We start from the raw sequence: 19,776 nt of genomic DNA on the forward strand, positions 1-19,776 counted from the left end.
TCCCCCTCCCCCCTCCCCCACTCCCTCCCCCACTCCCTCCCCCCTCCCCCCTCCCTCCCCCCTCCCCCCTCCCTCCCCGTCCCCCCTCCCTCCCACCTCCCTTCCCCCTCCCCCCTCCCTCCCCCCCTGGTGGCTGGATCGCATGAACACTGTCAACAGGGTTTCCCGCTGAATGTGCCCCTTGCTGCCGGAAACCTGCAGGGGTGTGAGGGGGAGGGGGGGGGAAGTGTGGGGTGCACCGTTGGTGGGACCATGAGATCCCGCCAGCCTAAACAGCAGCAAGATTTCGTCAGCAGCCCGGGGATGGGCTGAATGGTATTCTGGTGTGCTGCATTATTCTATGATTCGATGATGGATTGGGAAGGTCGGTTCAGATTTTTTAAAAAATGCGGCAACTCGTTCAGATCCCAAAGATCGGAGTGAAAAGGGAAGCTGGGTCGATTCGTTTATACAAAGTGCAATCAACCCTGACAATGAGTTACCAGGAAAGCTCATTTGAATGTAATGGTTTTTTGGGGGGGCCAGCAGAGTGTGTTACTGAAGAGCGTTTAGAGTTCTGTTAGTACCTGGAATGTCCAGCACAGGTTGATGGGTAGAGTTAGCATGCTTTCCACTTCTGTGTGCTAGTCTGCCTCACTTTTTATGCCCACACTTCTGATTTGATTTGATTTGATTTGTTATTGCCACGTGTATTGGGATACAGTGAAAAGTATTGTTTCCTGCATGCTGTACAAAGCATAGCGTTCATAGAGTACACAGGGGAGAAGGAAAGGAGAGAGTGCAGAATGTAGTGTTACAGCCATCGCTAGGGTGCAGAGACAGATGATAGAACCATTCAGCAATGCGATGAAGAGAGCCAAGAGTCTCCATGTCAGTCCAGCCTCTCTATTGGGTGGAGACATGCCAAAAACACCACCTTCCAACAAATAGGAGTCAACATTTATTTTGGGTGCATTGAAATAAACAACAGAAGACAAGGTTCCATCTTGATGACCATTTTCTATCCTGGGAGACACATGGATAATGGAGATATTGATCAATCATAGCAACCAATCTCATAGAACAGAATCCCCACAGGGCAGAAGGAGGCCATTCAGCCCATCAAGCCTGCACCAAGAACAATCCCACCCAGGTCCAATCCCCGTAGCCCCCTATACTAAGGGGCAATTTAGCATGGCCAATCAACAGAACCCGCACATCTTTGGAGTGTGGGAGGAAACAAGAACACCCGGAGGAAACTCACGCAGGCACGGGGAGAACATGCAAACTCTATGCGGTCACCCTAGGCCGAAATCGAACATGGGTCCCTTGTGCTGTGAGCCACCACTGTGCCACCATCTCTATCAATGAGTCTAATCAATGGGTCTAATGGTACAATCGCTGGACTATTAATCCAGAAACTCAGCTAATGTTCTGGGGACCCGGGTTCGAATCCCGCCACGGCAGATGGTGGAATTTGAATTCAATAAAACAAATCTGGAATTAAGAATCTACTGATGACCGTGAAACCATTGTCGATTGTCAGAAAAACATCATCTGGTTCACTAATGTCCTTTAGGGAAGGAAATCTGCCGTCCTTACCTGGCCTGGCCTACATGTGACTCCAGAGCCACAGCAATGTGGTTGACTCTCAACTGCTTCTGAACAAGGGCAACTAGGGATGGGCAATAAATGCTGGCCAACCAGCGACGCCCATGTCCCTTGAACGGAAAAAAATGCACCACAACAGCAGAGAGTGTGCAAGGGTATATCTCGATGACATTCACCGTTCTTGTACAGTTTGTACCTGCCGTAGTCAGAATGCAGATAAAATTAAATGGAGATCGCAGGAAGATATTTTCTTCAAATCTGTTTTTCCTTCACGTTGCAGGTGCAGGTCTGAATTATTGGCAGCTTCACCACGTGAGCCTGAGGATCTCCGACAAGTTCCGCGTCGCGTTTGAAGGAGTGAAAAGGGCTGGCGGTTCCACTGGGGGGATCGCGATCGACGATATTAACTTCTCGGAAATGCATTGCCCCACGCACGTGTGGCATATCAGAAACTTCACCCACCTTTTAAACACCAGTCCTCCCGGGCCAGCCGGCAGGATTTACAGCCCGAGATACTACTCGAGTGAAGGATACGGCTTTCAGATTGCGTTGTACGTAAACGGGACAAGCAGCAGGCCCCATTACCTCGGCGTATACTTCCACCTGGTCAGTGGGAATAATGATGACAACTTACAATGGCCGTGCCCATGGAAACAAGGGACCATGTTGCTAATGGATCAGCATCCAGACATTCGGCGTCGCATGTCCCAACAAAGAAGTGCGACCACGGACCCTAATAAAGGTGGATTAACATTGGGATTAGTCTCTCCGCATTCATTTCCCCATTTTGACCCTCTGTGCTAATTATGGTCTCACTTTTCTTTACAGGGAACCAAACATTCTTATTTTGGGACAGACCTGACAAAGTGGGACATTTAGTGACAGAGTCCGATGGCAGCAAGTACTATCGGGGACCAGGAGAAGGAACCAGCGCATTTTTATCCCATGGGAGGTTGAGAAGCAGAGAGTTTATCAAGGGAGATGGCATCTATTTTCTATTAACCATGGAAGGTATGATTCGATGTTCAAAACATTGTTACAACCTATGGTTCAAGAACTTTCAAGTAGGTAATGAGAAAAGTAGCACGGTGGCACAGTGGTTGGCGCTGCTGCCTCACAGTGCCAGGGACCCGGGTTCGATTCCCGGCTTGGGTCACTGTCTGTGTGGAGTCTGCATGTTCTCCCTGTGTCTGCATGGGTTTCCTCCGGGTGCTCCGGTTTCCTCCCACAGTCCGAAAGACATTCTGGTTTGGGTGCTTTGGCCATGCTAAATTCTCCCTCCTTGTACCCGAAAAGGTGCCGGAATGTGGTGACGAGGGGATTTTCACAGTAACTTCATTAACGGGGAGTTAGAAGGGCAAAAAGAGGTCACGAGATGTTCTTGGCAGGCAGGATTAAGGAGAATCCTAAGGCATTCTATTCATACGTTAGGAACAAAAGAGTTGTCAGGGAGAAAATCGGACCTCTCAGGGACAAAGGAGGGGAATTATGCTTAGAACCCAAGGGAATAGGGGAGATCCTAAATGAATACTTTGCATCGGTATTCACGAAGGAGAGGGGCGTGTTAACCGGGAGTGTCTCGGAGGGAGGTGTTGACCCGTTAGAGAAAATCTCCATTACAAGAGAGGAAGTGTTAGGTTTTTTAGGGAACATTAAAACTGACAAAGCCCCAGGGCCTGATAGCATCTATCCTCGACTGCTCAGGGAGACGAGAGGTGAAATTGCTGGGCCTCTGACGGAAATCTTTGTCGCTTCTTTGGACACGGGTGAGGTCCCTGAGGATTGGAGGATAGCGAATGTGGTCCCGTTGTTTAAGAAGGGTAGCAGGGATAACCCAGGAAATTATAGGCCGGTGAGCTTGACGTCCGTGGTAGGGAAGTTGTTGGAGAGGATTCTTAGAGACAGGATGTATGTGCATTTAGAACGGAACAATCTCATTAGTGATAGACAGCATGGTTTTGTAAGAGGGAGGTCGTGCCTTACAAATTTGGTGGAGTTTTTTGAGGAAGTGACAAAAACGGTTGATGAAGGAAGGGCCGTGGATGTCATCTATATGGATTTCAGTAAGGCATTTGACAAAGTCCCACATGGCAGGTTGGTTAAGAAGGTTAAGGCTCATGGGATACAAGGAGAAGTGGCTAGATGGGTGGAGAACTGGCTTGGCCATAGGAGACAGAGGGTAGTGGTCGAAGGGTCTTTTTCCGGCTGGAGGTCTATGACCAGTGGTGTTCCGCAGGGCTCTGTACTGGGACCTCTGCTATTTGTGATATATATAAATGATTTGGAAGAAGGTGTAACTGGTGTCATCAGCAAGTTTGCGGATGACACGAAGATGGCTGGAATTGCGGATAGCGAAGAGCATTGTCGGGCAATACAGCAGGATATAGATAGGCTGGAAAATTGGGCGGAGAGGTGGCAGATGGAATTTAATCCGGATAAATGCGAAGTGATGCATTTTGGAAGAAATAATGTCGGGAGGAATTATACAATAAATGGCAGAGTCATCAGGAGTATAGAAACACAGAGGGACCTAGGTGTGCAAGTCCACAAATCCTTGAAGGTGGCGACACAGGTGGAGAAGGTGGTGAAGAAGGCATATGGTATGCTTGCCTTTATAGGACGGGGTATAGAGTATAAAAGCTGGAGTCTGATGATGCAGCTGTATAGAACGCTGGTTAGGCCACATTTGGAGTACTGCGTCCAGTTCTGGTCGCCGCACTACCAGAAGGATGTGGAGACATTGGAGAGAGTGCAGAGAAGGTTTACCAGGATGTTGCCTGGTATGGAGGGTCTTAGCTATGAGGAGAGATTGGGTAGACTGGGGTTGTTCTCCTTGGAAAGACGGAGAATGAGGGGAGATCTAATAGAGGTATACAAGATTATGAAGGGTATAGATAGGGTGAACAGTGGGAAGCTTTTTCCCAGGTCGGAGGTGACGATCACGAGGGGTCACGGGCTCAAGCTGAGAGGGGCGAAGTATAACTCAGACATCAGAGGGACGTTTTTTACACAGAGGGTGGTGGGGGCCTGGAATGCGCTGCCAAGTAGGGTGGTGGAGGCAGGCACGCTGACATCGTTTAAGACTTACCTGGATAGTCACATGAGCAGCCTGGGAATGGAGGGATACAAACGATTGGTCTAGTTGGACCAAGGAGCGGCACAGGCTTGGAGGGCCGAAGGGCCTGTTTCCTGTGCTGTACTGTTCTTTGTTCTTTGTTCTCTTTGTGTGAATGCAAGCCTACTTTGACGAATGAATAAACTTGAAAACTTACTTTAAAAAAGCCATCCATATTAAATGGTAAAACAGCATCGAATATTCACTCGGCAGTACCAAGCTTCAGTACTGCTGAAGAAAGAGGCACGCTGCCAAAGCTTTTCACCTTTTGTTTAATTTTAAAAATGTACAGTAAGAAGTCTCACAACACCAGGTTAAAGTCCAACAGGTTTATTTGGAATCACGAGCTTTCGGAGCGCTGCTCCTTCATCAGGTGAGTGGAGAGTTGGGTTTCACAAACACAGTAAGAAGTCTAACAACACCAGGTTAAAGTCCAACAGGTTTATTTGGTAGCAAAAGCCACTCTGCACCTTGGGATTTTGAGCAGAGGGGGGGAGGCCAGTGATCGGTGCTGGGCATTGGGGTGGGGGTGGGGGGTCGGAGCTGCCGGTGGTGGGGGCGGGGGATCAGGGCTGCTGGGGGAAGGGGATGGCGATCGAGGCAGGCCATGGGCAGGGGTGCATTGAGGCTGGGCCTGGACATGTTTAGGGGGCCAGCGATTGGGCCATGAGGTAGTCAGAGGGTTGGTTCCGGGGCTGGCCAGCGATCGGGAGGCCGGCTGTGCGAAGCCACTGCGCATGCGCTGATCTCTGCTATGACAGATTGGCACATGCGTGGTGCCCGCTCAGCGCTGTGCTGCCGGCCTCTCCAGTGGGAATAGGCCCCACTCCCTGGATTTTCACGAGATTCACACTTGTGCTCTCTGAGATGCACAGAGTGTGGGAGATTCATTTTGAAACTCTCGCTGAAAAAACCAGCGTGATTCACTCCAGTTTTCACTCGAATTCAACACTTAGAATTTTTTTGGGAGAATCGCCCTCCCTAATGTCAGACATCATCGGGAGCTGGTTGAATGTGGCCAAGACTCAGCCTGTTGTGAACAGCCAAGGGGGTTTTCAGCAACACTGAAGAATCTCACTAATACAGGATGTCACCTGCGTCTTTATAATTGCTCTACATAAAATTAGATGAAATTAAAAAACATTTGCAGATGAGAAACAGACTAAACTGATCCGTGCTGGTGCTTAGGTTTCACATGGGCCTCCATCCACCCAAATACTTCTCATCCTTTTAGCACGTCTCTCTACTCCTTTCCATGTGTTTGTCTAACTTATCCAGAACTATATCCATGCTCTCTGCCTCAAATATTTCTTGTGGTATTCAGTTCCGCGTGGTCATCACTCTCTGGCAAATAGGTTTCTGCGGAATAACCATCTGACTTTTATAGACCCCCATCACAAGTGAAGGCATCTTCATTATATCTACCCTTCAAACCCCTTAGGTTATCTGTCAGCTCATCATTTCCAGAGAAAAGGACCCCAGGGTGTTCAGTCTTTCTCGATTGTTATAACCTCTTGGTTTGAGTGTATGGTTAGTTATGCACCTTTTCAAAGAGTATGAGGCAGGATTTTATGGCCTCGCTTGATGTCAACGGACGTTTCCGTTGTCCGCCCCTCGCCTGCTCCAATTCCGTGGCGGGCGAGGTGGTAGATTTCCGGCACATAAGATGCCTTTCTGCCCATCGAATCTGCTCTGCCATTCAATGAGATCGTGACTGATCTGATGATAATCCTCAACTCCACTTTCCCACCTTATCCCCATAACCCGCAATTTCTTTATTGATTAAAAATCTGTGTATCCCAGCCTTGAACGTACTTAATGACCCAGTCTCTACAGCCCTCTGCGGGAAAGAATTCCACAGGTTCTCCACCCTCAGAGAAGAAATTCCCCCTCATCTCTGTCTTAAATATTCCCAAGTGCCATAATTTAAAAAAAAATATTTCACAGCATATGTGGGTGTCGCTGGCTGGCCAGCATTTATCGCCCATCTCCAGTTGCCCCTTGAGAAGGTGGCAGTGAGCTGCCTTCTTGGACAACTGCAGTCCATGTGGTGTAGGTACACCCACAGTGCTGTTAGGGAAGTGCCAGGATTTCGACCCAGCGACAGTGAAGGAACGGCGATATATTTCTAAGTCAGGATGGTGAGTGGCTTGGAGGGGAATTTGCAGGTGGTGGTGTTCCCATCTATCTGCTGCCCTTGTCCTTCTAGATGGTAACGGTCACGGGTTTGGAAGTTGCTGTTGATGGGGCCTTGGTGAGTTTCTGCTTTTAGCACACAGAACTGTACAGAGTTAATTTATAAAGGAAACAAGAATTAAAGTAAATACATAAACACCTTCGTCACTTTTGGGATCAGTCTCCAGGTCAGGACATGTTGGAATTTGTCCATTTTAATGAACGGGTTTGCTTAACTCATTAAAAATGTTTTCCACTAAGTAGACACATTTATTGTGACTCTGGTTAATGAATAACCATCATGTTGAAGTGCATGGTGCTAAAGTCAAACATTGCTGAACTCTGCAGGGTGTAAATTACAACAGAATTCAGGTGAAATGTTGGAAGGGATCAGTAACGTACGGCATTGAAGTGAAATTGTGTTGGATCAGATGTGAAGGGTGGGATTTTCCTGTCCCGCCCGCTACAATGCCCGTGGAACATGCAAAGGTCCATTGACCTCGGGTGGGATTTTCCGGCCTTTGGGCGAGTGCGGCTGGGAGGTCCCGCCTGAATGTTCTGACTGCGCGTAGTTTGGCAGAACTCCGTTCTGGCAACGGCCAAGGGCCTGAAATGTTGGGCGGGCGATAGCTTTGGAGGCAGAGAGTCTGTAAAAATGCCATGCTTACCCTCCTGACACGTCCCCCACCACAATGTCACCAATGGTGGGGGCCGGGGGCGGGGGGGCGGCGGTATGTGGCCTGCCCCGCCCACACGTGGCGCCCACACTTGAGGCCTTTAAGCAGCTAATTAATGGCCTTAAGGGCCTCACCCTGCTGGGATTTAACCAGTGGTGGGAGAGGCCCACACCAAGAATCTAGTTCAGCACCTGGGTGACTGCCGGGGGAGGGGGGGGGGGGAGAAGAGGGGGGGGTGCCTCCTTATCGGACTCTCTGGGATCATCGCAAAGCTCCATCTCAAGATAGTCCCCTGAACCCAGTTCCACTCCAAAACTGGTCTGGTTACCACCCCACCGCCTTAACCCTACATGGCCTGATCGAACCCATCAAAGGAAGGGTGGGCTCGCTCCCAACCTTTTTGTCGGAGATGTAGAGGGAGTCGTAAGAGACCCATAAAATCCAACCCATTAACTCTGTTTCTCTTCCCGTAACCTGCTGAACACGTGCAGCATTTCAGAGTGTCGAGAGCTTTACAGCACAGAAAGAGGCCCTTCAGCCCATCGTGTCTGTGCTGGCTATCCAGCACCTATCCATTCTAATCCCATTTTCCAGCACTTTGTCCGTAGCCTTGTACGCTAGGGCATTTCAGGTGCTCATCTAAATGCTTCTTAAATGTTGTGAGGGTTCCCACCTCTACCACCCTGTCAGGCAGAGAGTTCCACATTCCCACCATCCTCTGGGTGAAAAGGTTTTTCCTCAAATCCCCCCTAAATCTCCTGCCCCTTCCCTTAAATCTATTCCCCCTTGTTATTAACTCCTATGCTAAGAGGAAAAGTTTCTTCCTATCTGTCCAATTTATGTCCCTCATAGTTTTGCACACTTCAATCAGGTCACACAGAATCGCAGAATCCTACAGAGCAGAAGAGGCCTTTCGGCCCATCGAGCCTGCACCGAAGCATGAAAGGCCCTGACCTGCCCACCTAATCCCACTTGCCAGCACTTGGCCCACAGCCTTGAATGTTATGACGTGCCAAATACTCATCCAGATACTTTTTAAAGGATGTGAGGCATCCCACCTCCACCACCCTCCCTCAGCCTTCTCTGTTCCAAGGAAATCTACCCCAGCCTAACCAGCCTCTCTTCTTAGCTGAAACACCCCAGCCCAGGCAACATCCTGGTGAATCTCCTCTGCACCCTCTCCAGCGCAATCACATCCTTCCTATAGTGTGGTAACCAGAACTGCAGAGAGTGCTCTAGCTGTGGCCTAACGAGCGTTTTATACAACTCCATTATAACCTCCATCATAACTCAATGGGGGGAATTTTTCCATCCCGCTCGCCATGGGAATTGTAGCGGGCGGGGAGTCGGACCATGTAACGGTCCATCGACCTTGGGCGGGATTTTCCAGTTTTGGGGTGAGTACAGCTGGAAAATGTCGGCCTAGGTCTTGGCCAATAAAGACAAGTATCCCAAACTTTTTGGTCTAATTTCAGATTCCCACCATCCATATTATTTTGCTTTTTGCTTAACATAGCATTGTGATTTGACACATATATTGTGCGTTGTACTTTCAGATGTATCTCATCTCGTTGGCCCTCAACCTACACCATCAAGACCCACGCCCACCTCTACGCCCACCGCCAGCGGTACCACTGCCAGCGGTGCCACTGTCAGCACGGTCACTGATGCCCCAGCATCATGCAGTAACTTTCAATGTCAAAATGATGGTGTCTGCATTGTAGATAAGGGAGAACCAGAATGCAGGTAATGCCATCAGTTATCGTTTCCACACTAGACTGAGTATTAAAAGCTAGCAAGTTCCTCTAGACTAGAGAGAACTTTTATATACATATGTAGAACCTTTCACAACCTCAGGCCATTTAACAGCCAGTGATGGGCCAAGTGTATACACTGCAAGAAATGCAACAGTCTATTTGTGCACAGCAAGCTCCCACAAGCAGCAATGTGATCAATGACCAGATAATCTGCTTTTTGCGGTGTTGATTGAGGGAAGAATATTGGCCAGGGCACCAGAGGTAAACTCCTCTGCTCTTCTCCGAATGGTGACCTCTCGTCCTCCTGAGGGGACCAGACAGGGTCTTGCTTTGATGTTTTATGCAGAAGACTGCACTTCCTTCAGTGCTGCACAAAGGGGCGGGATTTTCCCGATCACTGTGGTGGCAAACAGAAAGCTGGTGAGGGGAAGGCTCCCAGACACATTCCCACCGCTGGAGATGATTGCAAAAGATGGGATCGGAAGACATTCGAATGCCCACTCCATGAAGGCGGACAGCTTTGTTGGTAGCTGAGGCCCCAACTGGGGGCACTTTTGGGGCATTTAACAGCATTTTGGCACAGGTGGATCCCCCCAACCGCTCCCAGCAAGCTGGGGGATCAGCAGAGACAGAGGTCCCATGGTGCAAAGAGGGGCCTACATGAGGCCTGGACCGAACCAGTGGACGGGTTTTTCCTCCACTCCCATTCACCTACCAGAGGGGCTGTCCCCAGGCTGAGGTGCCTTAGTGCTTCTCAGCCTCCCCCAGCAGCCCCCACCTCTCTCGTTGGGGCTACAGAGCTGCCAGTCCTCTGATTAGACCTGTGGCAGCGGAAGGCAGTTTAGGTCTCCTTACTTGAGAAAGGATATACCGGCATTGGAGGGGGTGCAGAGGAGATTCACCATGTTGATTGCAGAGTTGAGAGGGTTGGCTTATGAGGAGAGACTGAGTCGACTGGGGCTATACTCATTGGAATTCAGAAGAATGAGGGGAGATCTTATTGAAACATATAAGAAGGGAATAGATAAGATAGAAGCAGAGAGGTTGTTTCCACTGGTGGGGGAAACTAGGACTCAGGGGCATGGCCTCAAAATAAGGGGGAGCAGATTTAGGACTGAGTTGAGGAGGGACTTCTTCACCCAGAGGGTTGTGAATCTGTGGAATTCCCTGCCCAGTGAAGCAGTTGAGGCTACCTCATTGAATGTTTTTAAGGCAAGGATAGATAAATGTTTGAACAGTAAAGGAATTAAGGGTTATGGTGAGCGGGCGGGTAAGTGGAGCTGAGTTCACGAAAAGATCAGCCATGATCTTATTGAATGGCGGAGCAGGCTCGAGGGGCCAGATGGCCTACTCCTGCTCCTAGTTCTTATGTAAGGCCATCTGCCATCATTAATGGCCTGCGTCTGTGCTGGAAGGTTCCATGGAATCCTGAAGGAGATTTCAGGTGCATTCATTCCACATTACTCAAAGCGAAGAGACTTCTTCCTTCCTCACCAGTGCATGCGTCAGCCTATCAGAGTGTTTATGTGCTTCAATAGCTGAGATATTGTCCGCCATCATTTTACAGGTGTTCAACAGGCGAGGATTGGTGGTATTCGGGCAAATACTGCGAGACACATAGCAAACAGGAAGACACTGTTGTCATTGCAGTGGCCTCATCAGTCGCTGTGTTTCTGGCCATGCTGATCATCACATTGCTCAGTGTATACTGCTTAAAACAAAAATACAAGAAGATGGACAAGGACAATCTGGGGCAACACATGATATCCAACGTAAGTGTTTGAAATCACAGTGCAGCTACATAAAACCTTGGTTAGACCACATTTGGAGTATTGTGTGCAATCTATCTCAGCCTTGAACATACTTGATGACCCAGCCTCTACAGCCCCTCTGTGCCCTTGGGGCGGCACAGTGGTTAGCACTGCTGCCTCACAGCTCCAGGGACCTGGTTTCGATTCCCAGCTCAGGTCACTGTCTGTGCGGAGTCTGCACATTCTCCCCCGTGTCTGCGTGGGTTTCCTCCGGGTGCTCCAGTTTCTTCCCACAGTCCAAAGATATGCGGGTTAGGTGGATTGGCCATGCTTTTAAATTGTCCCTCAGTGTCAGGGGGACTAGCTGGGGTATATGCATGGGGTTATGGGGATAGGGCCTGGGTGGGATTGTGGTCAGTGCAGACTCAATGGGCCGAATGGCCTCCTTCTGCACTGTAGGGATTCTATGTCAGAGACTATGGATCACTATTTCAAGATGATCAGCAAGACAGCTCGGAGTGAGATGAGGAGAAAGTTCTTCACTCGGAGAGTTGTTGGGATTTGGAATGCGCTGCCTGGGAGAATAGTGGAGGCGGATTCCATAAGAGGTTTCTAAAGAGAGCTAGATACATGTTTGAAAGTGCTGAGGGCTGCAGAGAGGGCACTGGAGAATGGGACTAGCTGGGTAGCCCTTTGGGGAGGTATTGCAGACACGATGGGCCGAGTGGCCCCCTTCCATGCTGTAAAATTCAATGATTCTATGAAGTGATTGCTGCATTTCCAATAGGTCTACTCAGAGATTATTTCTGATTCTAACCTAACTGTCTTTATACAGACTCCATTGTGAAGGAGCTGGTGAGTATTTCAAGGCATTGGGAAGACACAGGAAAACTGGCGGAACAGCGGCACAGAGTAATTCGTAATCAATTAGTGAACGGTGATTTTGCCTGAAAAACATTCTCTTGAAAATTGTGTGAAGGTAAATTCTATCGTTTGATGGCTTTGAGAGACGACCAAATATTCACCAATGCAATAAGAATCATAAAACTAAGGTAACAATAACACACGGGCACACAGCAGGAGGAGGCCACTCGGCCTCCTCGAGCCTGCTCCGCCATTCAATAAGATCATGGCTGATCTGATTATAACCTCAATCCCACATTCCTGCCTACCCCCCCCAATAACCTTTACCCCCTCGTTAATCAAGAATCTATCTCGCTCTGCTTTAAATATATGCAAAGACTCTGCCTCCATCGCCCTTCCAGAGATTCGGAGAGGATAAATTTCTCATCTCCGTCTTAAGTGGGCGACCCCTTATTTTTAAATAGTTCTTAGGCTCGGACTAGACAAGAAGATAGCGAAACATTTCACACTCCAGTTCGAGGCGTTTTACTGAATCACAGAATCCTCCAGTGCAGAAGAGGCCCTTCGGCCCATCGAGTCTACACCAAAGCATGAAAGGCCCTGACCTGTCCACCTAATCCCACTTGCCAGCACTTGGCCCATAGCCTTGAATGTTATGATGTGCCAAGTGCTCATCCAGGTACTTTTTAAAGGATGTGAGGCATCCCGCCTCCACCACCCTCCCAGGCAGCGCATTCCAGACCCTCACCACCCTCTGGGTAAAAAAGCTTTTCCTCAAATTCCCCCTAAACCTCCCACCCCTCACTTTTAACTTGTGTCCCATCGTAACTGACCCTTCAACGAAGGGGAACAGCTGCTCCCTATCCACCCTGTTCATGCCCCATAATCTTGAACACCTCGATCACAATCAGCATTCTTTCTGGTTGTATCACAGCTCCTGCTCTGCCCAAGACCGCAAGGAACTACAAAAGGTCATGAATGTAGCCCAATCCATCACTCAAACCAGCCTCTCATCCTGTGTCTCAGTCTACACTTTCCACTGCCTCGGCAAAGCAGCCAGCATAATTAAGGACCCCACGCACACCAGACATTCTCTCTTCCATCTTCTTCTGTCGGGAAAAAGATACAAAAGTCTGAGGTCACGTACCAACCGACTCAAGAACAGCATTTTCCCTGCTGCTATCAGATTTTTGAATGCACTTACCTTGCATTACGTTGATCTTTCTCTACACCCGAGCTATGACTGTAACACTACATTCTGCACTCTCTCATTTCCTTCTCTATGAATGGTACGCTTTGTCTGTATAGCGCGCAAGAAATAATACTTTTCACTGTATGTTAATACATGTGACAATAATACATCAAATCCAATCAAAAGGTTGCCCCTCAGTCTTCTCTGCTCCAGAGAAAACAACCCAAGCCTACCCAACCTCTCTTCATAGCTTAAATGTTCCATCCCAGGCAGCATCCTGGTGAATCTCCTCTGCATCCCCTCCAGTGCAATCACATCCTTCCTATAATGTGGCGACCAGTACTCCAGCTGTGGCCTCACCTAAGTTCTATACAACTCCATCATGACCCGCCTGCTTTTGTAATCTATACCCCGATTGATAAAGGTGAGTGTGCCATATGCCTTTTTCACCACCCTATTAACCTGCCTTTCCGCCCTCGGAGACTTATGGACAAACACGCCAAGGTCCCTTTGTTCTTCAGAACTTCCCAGTGTCAGACCTTTCACAGGATACTTCCTTGTCAAATTACCTGATGGCGCCCCTTTACATGACCAAAGGGCATCGTTGAAGATTTAAGAAGATTTAAGAACATCAACAATATTTAGTGATTCTCAACACATGATGAATTTTGAGTAAGAATGTAATTACTGTAGAAATACTATCATTGTCTGTAAACTCATTTCATTGAAACTTAATTAAACAAACAATCCCCTCAAAATTAAGTCATGTGTCGACCATCATTCATTTACATGAGCTCACAGCAAGGAGGACGCCAGGGAATCCATGGGCAGGATTTTCCGGCCTCGCTTGTCCCAAAACCGTAAAATCCTGCCCGAGGTCAGCGGACCTTCCCATTATCTGCCCCTCACCTGCTCAGATTCCTGTGGTGGGTGGGGTGGTAACATTCCGGCGCATGCCTCTGTCCGCCCCTCGCCCACTCCCAGGGCAGGCGGGGCGGTAGAATTCCGGTGCATATCTCTGATGTTGATGGTAGGTTTTGACAGTTCAACTAATCAAGTTCCCGCTGAGTGTGGGTCAGAGTTCAAGTGCGGCACGGTGGCACAGTGGTTGGCACTGCTGTCTCACAGCGCCAGGGACCCAGGCTCGATTCCCAGATTGGGTCACTGTCTGTCTGGAGGCTGCACATTCTCCCCGTGTCTGCGTGGGTTTCCTCCAGATGCTCCAGTTTCCTTCCACAGTCTGAAAGACGTGCTGGTTAGATGCATTGGCCATGCTAAATCCTCCCTCAGTGTACCCGAACAGGCGCCGGGAGTGTGGGAACGAGGGGGTTTTCACAGTAACTTCACTGCAGTGTTAATGTAAGTGTGGTGAACCATCGTTGGTTACCACTGGGGGTTGTTATTATGTTACTGTTGGGCTAGGGTGTTGTTACTGTGGGGGTTGTACAATGTTGTTGGGTTAGGGTGTTTACCTGTTATAAGTGTTATCATGGCACATCCCGGTGGGGCCCCGCCTCCGGTGGCGAGGTATAAGACCCTCTGCTCCGGCAGGACCCCTTCAGTCTGAACTGGTGTATTCGTGTTAGTAGTTCCATTGTTACACAATAAAAGCCTTCAATATCGAAGCCTTGGTTCCACGTGCTTGATTGTCGCGCATCAATTTTATTGTGTAACAGAAAACTCTCAGCTGTACAAAAAAAGAGTATGGAACAGATCTTAAAACCAGATCGTCTGGCGCTGGACCCACGTGCGGTCGGTGCCGCTAACACCTTCGACCACTGGTGGAAGTGTTTCGAAGACTACCTGGCTGCCTCTGTAGCTATCACTACAGACAGTGACAAACTCCAAGTCCTCCACGCAAGGGTAAGCGACACGATTTATCTCGCGATTCGTGCGGCTCCCACTTACCCGAGGGCAGTCGAGCTCCTGAAGAAACGATACACGAAACCACCCAACGAGATACACGCTCGTTACCTCCTCGCTACACGACGTCGGCAGTCGGGCGAAACCATGGAGGACTACGCCAATGAGCTCCTGCAGCTTGCCAGGGGTTGCGATTGTAAAGACGTATCAGCCGAACAATATATGTACGACCTCGCCCGAGACGCGTTCGTAGCAGGGGTAGGGTCCTCGTACATCAGGCTTAAATTGCTGGAAAAGGGGAACCTCGACTTGACCCAAGCGATGGAGATGGCTGAGATGCTGGAAGCGGCGTCGAAAAGCTTGGCGCTGTACCCCGAGGACCACGTGCAGTCAACGTGGCAGGAGCAAGCTCAGCTCCCTCCTCGCCCCGCTAACCCGCGCTCCCAGATCGATCCGACGACGGCGGCAGCTCCAGGTGGCCAGCGATGCCATTTTTGTGGTGGGGCCAAGCATCCACGGCAACAGTGTCCGGCAAGAACGGCAACCTGCAGCCAGTGCGGTAAAAAAGGCCACTACGGTAAAGTCTGCAGGTCGAAGTCTAAAAACGGCAGTGCAGTTTGTAACCCTCCAGAACGGAGACAATCTCCTTCGGCGTTGCAGTACCCACGAGGTCCGACCACGTGCGAACCCAGGACGGCGCCATCGTGGCTGACGGAGGAGGAGGAAGACCACCAGGAGTCGCTGCGTTTGGCGCCCTCGCCCACGTGCGATTCATGGGGGCGGCCATCATGGTTCACGACGACTAGGAGCGACCAGCAGGGGTCCTCAGCATCAACATCGGCGGCATGCAGTGACGCCCAGGGGCCAACGGTGGCGTCGATCTCCCTGGACCAGACTAAGCACCACAGGCTTGAGAATTCCATGATGGATATAAAGGTAAATGGTCGAACTGTGAATTGTCTGTTTGACAGTGGGAGCACCGAAAGTTTCATACACCCTGAAACTGCTAAAAGGTGTGGACTCCGGGTTCTCCCTGCCAAGCAGACAATTTCCATGGCATCACGGTCCCGGTCTGTACCGATCCAAGGACGATGTATGGTAACTCTTGAGGTACAGGGCACAATTTACGAGCAATACAGGCTCCTTGTGTTACCTCACCTTTGTGCGCCAATTCTCCTCGGACTAAATTTTATGGTCCACATGAAGAGTGTGATCCTACAGTACGGTGGGCCACTCCCTTCACTGGCAGTAGGGAATCAGCCGCAGCCTCCAAATTGCCCAAAGCGCCCCGCATGCAATCTTTCCACTCTGAAAATCACTACACCATCCCTCTTTAAGAATCTGGTACCAGGCTGCAAGCCCATCGCTACTAAAAGTAGGCGTTACAGCGCTGAGGACCGGATCTTTATTAGATCTGAGGTTCAGCGGCTCCTCAAGGAAGGGATCATACAGGCCAGTGCTAGTCCGTGGAGAGCGCAGGTCGTGGTAGTCAAAAGCGGGAACAAACCTCGGATGGTCATCGACTACAGTCAGACCATTAATCGTTATACGCAGCTGGATGCGTATCCTCTCCCGCGCATTTCTGATATGGTTAATCAGATTGCGCAGTACCGAGTGTTCTCTACCATAGACCTTAAGTCCGCCTACCATCAACTCCCCATCCGCCCAGAGGACCGACAATACACGGCTTTTGAGGCGGATGGTCGTCTATACCAATTCCTCAGGGTTCCATTTGGTGTCACCAATGGGGTCTCGGTCTTCCAGCGTGCTATGGACCGAATGGTGGACCAGAACGGGTTGCGGGCTACCTTCCCGTACCTGGATAACGTCACCATCTGCGGCCATGACCAGCAGGACCACACTTTCTGCGCACCGCATCTCGCCTGAACCTGACCTATAACAGGGAGAAGTGCGTATTCCGTACGCGCAGGTTAGCCATCCTCGGATACGTGGTGGAAAACGGGGTCATTGGCCCTGATCCAGACCGTATGCGCCCCCTTATTGAACTTCCCTTGCCCGCTAGCACGAAAGCACTGAGGAGATGCCTCGGGTTCTTTTCGTACTATGCGCAGTGGGTCCCCAACTACGCGGACAAAGCTCGTCCGCTCATCAAGTCCACGACCTTCCCACTTACGCCGGAGGCCCAATTGGCCTTCAAGGCTTTGAAAAGCGACATCTCGAAAGCCACGATGCACGCGGTGGATTAATCCATCCCTTTCCAGGTGGAGAGTGATGCATCTGATTTCGCCCTAGCCGCCACACTAAACCAGGCAGGCAGGCCCATCGCGTTCTTTTCCCGCACCCTTCAAGGCCCCGAAATTCGGCACTCAGCGGTGGAGAAGGAGGCTCAGGCCATTGTGGAGGCAGTCAGACACTGGCGCCATTACCTGGCGGGGAAGCGGTTCACCCTGATCACGGATCAACGATCCGTGGCGTTTATGTTCAGCAACACGCAGAGGGGCAAGATCAAGAACGATAAGATCTTGCGGTGGAGAATTGAGCTCTCCACCTATAATTACGATATTATGTATCGTCCAGGGAAGCTCAATGAGCCCTCGGATGCCCTCTCGCGCGGAACATGCGCCATCATGCAGGAGGACCGCTTGAGGGCCCTCCACAATGATCTGTGTCATCCTGGAGTCACCAGACTCTACCATTTCGTCAAAGCCCGCAACCTGCCCTACTTGGTGGAGGATGTCAGGTCAGTGACGAGAAGCTGTCGGATTTGCGCAGAATGCAAACCACACTTTTATCGACCAGACCGGGCACAATTGGTCAAGGCCACTCGCCCTTTTGAGAGGCTGAGTGTGGATTTTAAGGGCCCCCTTCCCTCAACGGACCGGAACGTCTATTTCCTCAACATAATAGACGAGTACTCCCGGTTCCCGTTTGTTGTCCCCTGTGCGGACACGTCGACTGCCACCGTCATCAAGGCATTCGGTGAGCTTTTTACCCTGTTTGGGTACCCCTGCTACATTCATAGCGACAGGGGCTCGTCGTTCATGAGCAACGACTTGAGGCAATTCCTGCTCTCATTCGGGATTGCCTCTAGTAGAACCACGAGCTACAACCCTAGGGGTAACGGACAGGTGGAAAGGGAGAATACTACAGTCTGGAAGGCTGTCCTACTGGCACTGAAATCCAGGGGCCTTCCAGTCTCCCATTGGCAGGAGGTCCTTCCAAATGCGCTCCATTCTATCCGCTCCCTCCTGTGTACGGCAACCAATGCTACTCCCCACGAGAGGATGTTCTCATTCCCTCGGAAGTCGTCCTCGGGGATCTCATTGCCAGCCTGGTTGACGTACCCAGGACCCGTCCTTCTGCGGCGACATGTGAGGGCTCGCAGGTCCGACCTCTTGGTCGAACCGGTCCAACTCCTCCACGCCAACCCTCAGTATGCCTATGTGGCATATCCTGACGGGCGAGAGGACACTGTCTCCATTAGAGACCTGGCGCCCGCAGGGGACGTAGCAACTCCTGTCGCTCCTATTCCCCCAGTCACGAATCCACTACTCCTCATTGCTTCCCCAGACGTGGCGCGGTCAGCACCGGGACCAGGGCATAACAGTTTTACTCCCATGTACAGCTTGCCTGAGACTCGGAGATCGGCGCCACCACCGAAGGTTCCAGGATCCCCTGCACCATCGCCTCACCAGGGCCAACCGGCCCGGGAGTCCTTGAGGGGACAGCCGGACGTTGTTTTGGAGAGAACGCCACCACAAGCACCTGCTCCGGTTTCGCAACCGGTGTTGAGGAGATCACAGCGTCGGTGCGGTCCTCCAGACCGTCTGGACTTGTGAATTCTGTATATATGACCTGTTTTTCTTGCACCCCGCCGCCTTTTGTTTTTAAAGGAGGGGTGAATGTGGTGAACCATCGTTGGTTACCACTGGGGGTTGTTATTATGTTACTGTTGGGCTAGGGTGTTGTTACTGTGGGGGTTGTACAATGTTGTTGGGTTAGGGTGTTTACCTGTTATAAGTGTTATCATGGCACATCCCGGTGGGACCCCGCCTCCGGTGGCGAGGTATAAGACCCTCTGCTCCGGCAGGACCCCTTCAGTCTGAACTGGTGTATTCGTGTTAGTAGTTCCATTGTTACACAATAAAAGCCTTCAATATCGAAGCCTTGGTTCCACGTGCTTGATTGTCGCGCATCAGTAAGCCTACTTGTGACACTAATAAACTTAAAAAGACTTTAAATAAACTACTTCTCCATCCATCCCAGTGGAAAGACACACTTAGCCCCACCTAGTGCTGAGTGCGTGCTATGCAGCTATGAAGCTCCCCCTGGTGGTGGGCGCGAAAAGGGATCAAACGAAGGGAACACAAGAGCGCCGACAGTGTCCGGAGGTGTCTATTGCAGGTCTGAAGGGCACATATGGCTCCCCTAGCGGCTGGAGGAGTACAATATCATCAATGGTAATCCAGTGGCAGAGATCCTGGCAGTGCAAGGTGTGGGATAACGGTTTAAGTTTGCCCGTTCCGTGTGGCAGCGCCTTGAGCAAAGGACTCGCAAACAGCACTATTCTCCCGCGAGGGGCCTCCACTTTCAGCGCCACCTGCGGTGGGAGGAATCCCCGACAGAAGCCGCGTGGCCCTAGATATACTCCGGCGGCAGCGCCACCCGCGGACGGAGGAATGTCCGGCAGGAGGAGGTGGCGGGTTCACCAGCGGGCAGTCTGCACTCGCAGCGCCACCCGCGGTGGGAGGAATGCCCGGCGCGATGAGTGCAGCCCTAGGTAGACTCCGCGGGCAGCGCCAACGGTGGTGGGAGGTGGCAGTGGATTCTG

General features: G+C 50.7%; 1 protein-coding gene across 1 annotated transcript in view; it reads left to right on the forward strand.

Annotated features, from left to right (window-relative positions):
* mep1ba (meprin A subunit beta a) overlaps positions 1-19,449 on the forward strand; it is a 42,182-nt gene extending 22,733 nt beyond the window's left edge. Inside the window, exons 11-15 of the mRNA XM_078216986.1 lie at positions 1,871-2,332; positions 2,419-2,601; positions 9,114-9,303; positions 10,882-11,086; positions 19,378-19,449. Coding sequence (XP_078073112.1) covers positions 1,871-2,332; positions 2,419-2,601; positions 9,114-9,303; positions 10,882-11,086; positions 19,378-19,449 — 1,112 coding nt within the window. The remainder of the gene's footprint in view (positions 1-1,870; positions 2,333-2,418; positions 2,602-9,113; positions 9,304-10,881; positions 11,087-19,377) is intronic.
* Positions 19,450-19,776: the final 327 nt, after the last annotated feature.

Source organism: Mustelus asterias, chromosome 7, assembly GCF_964213995.1.
Source record: "Mustelus asterias chromosome 7, sMusAst1.hap1.1, whole genome shotgun sequence".
Lineage (NCBI taxonomy): Eukaryota > Metazoa > Chordata > Chondrichthyes > Carcharhiniformes > Triakidae > Mustelus > Mustelus asterias.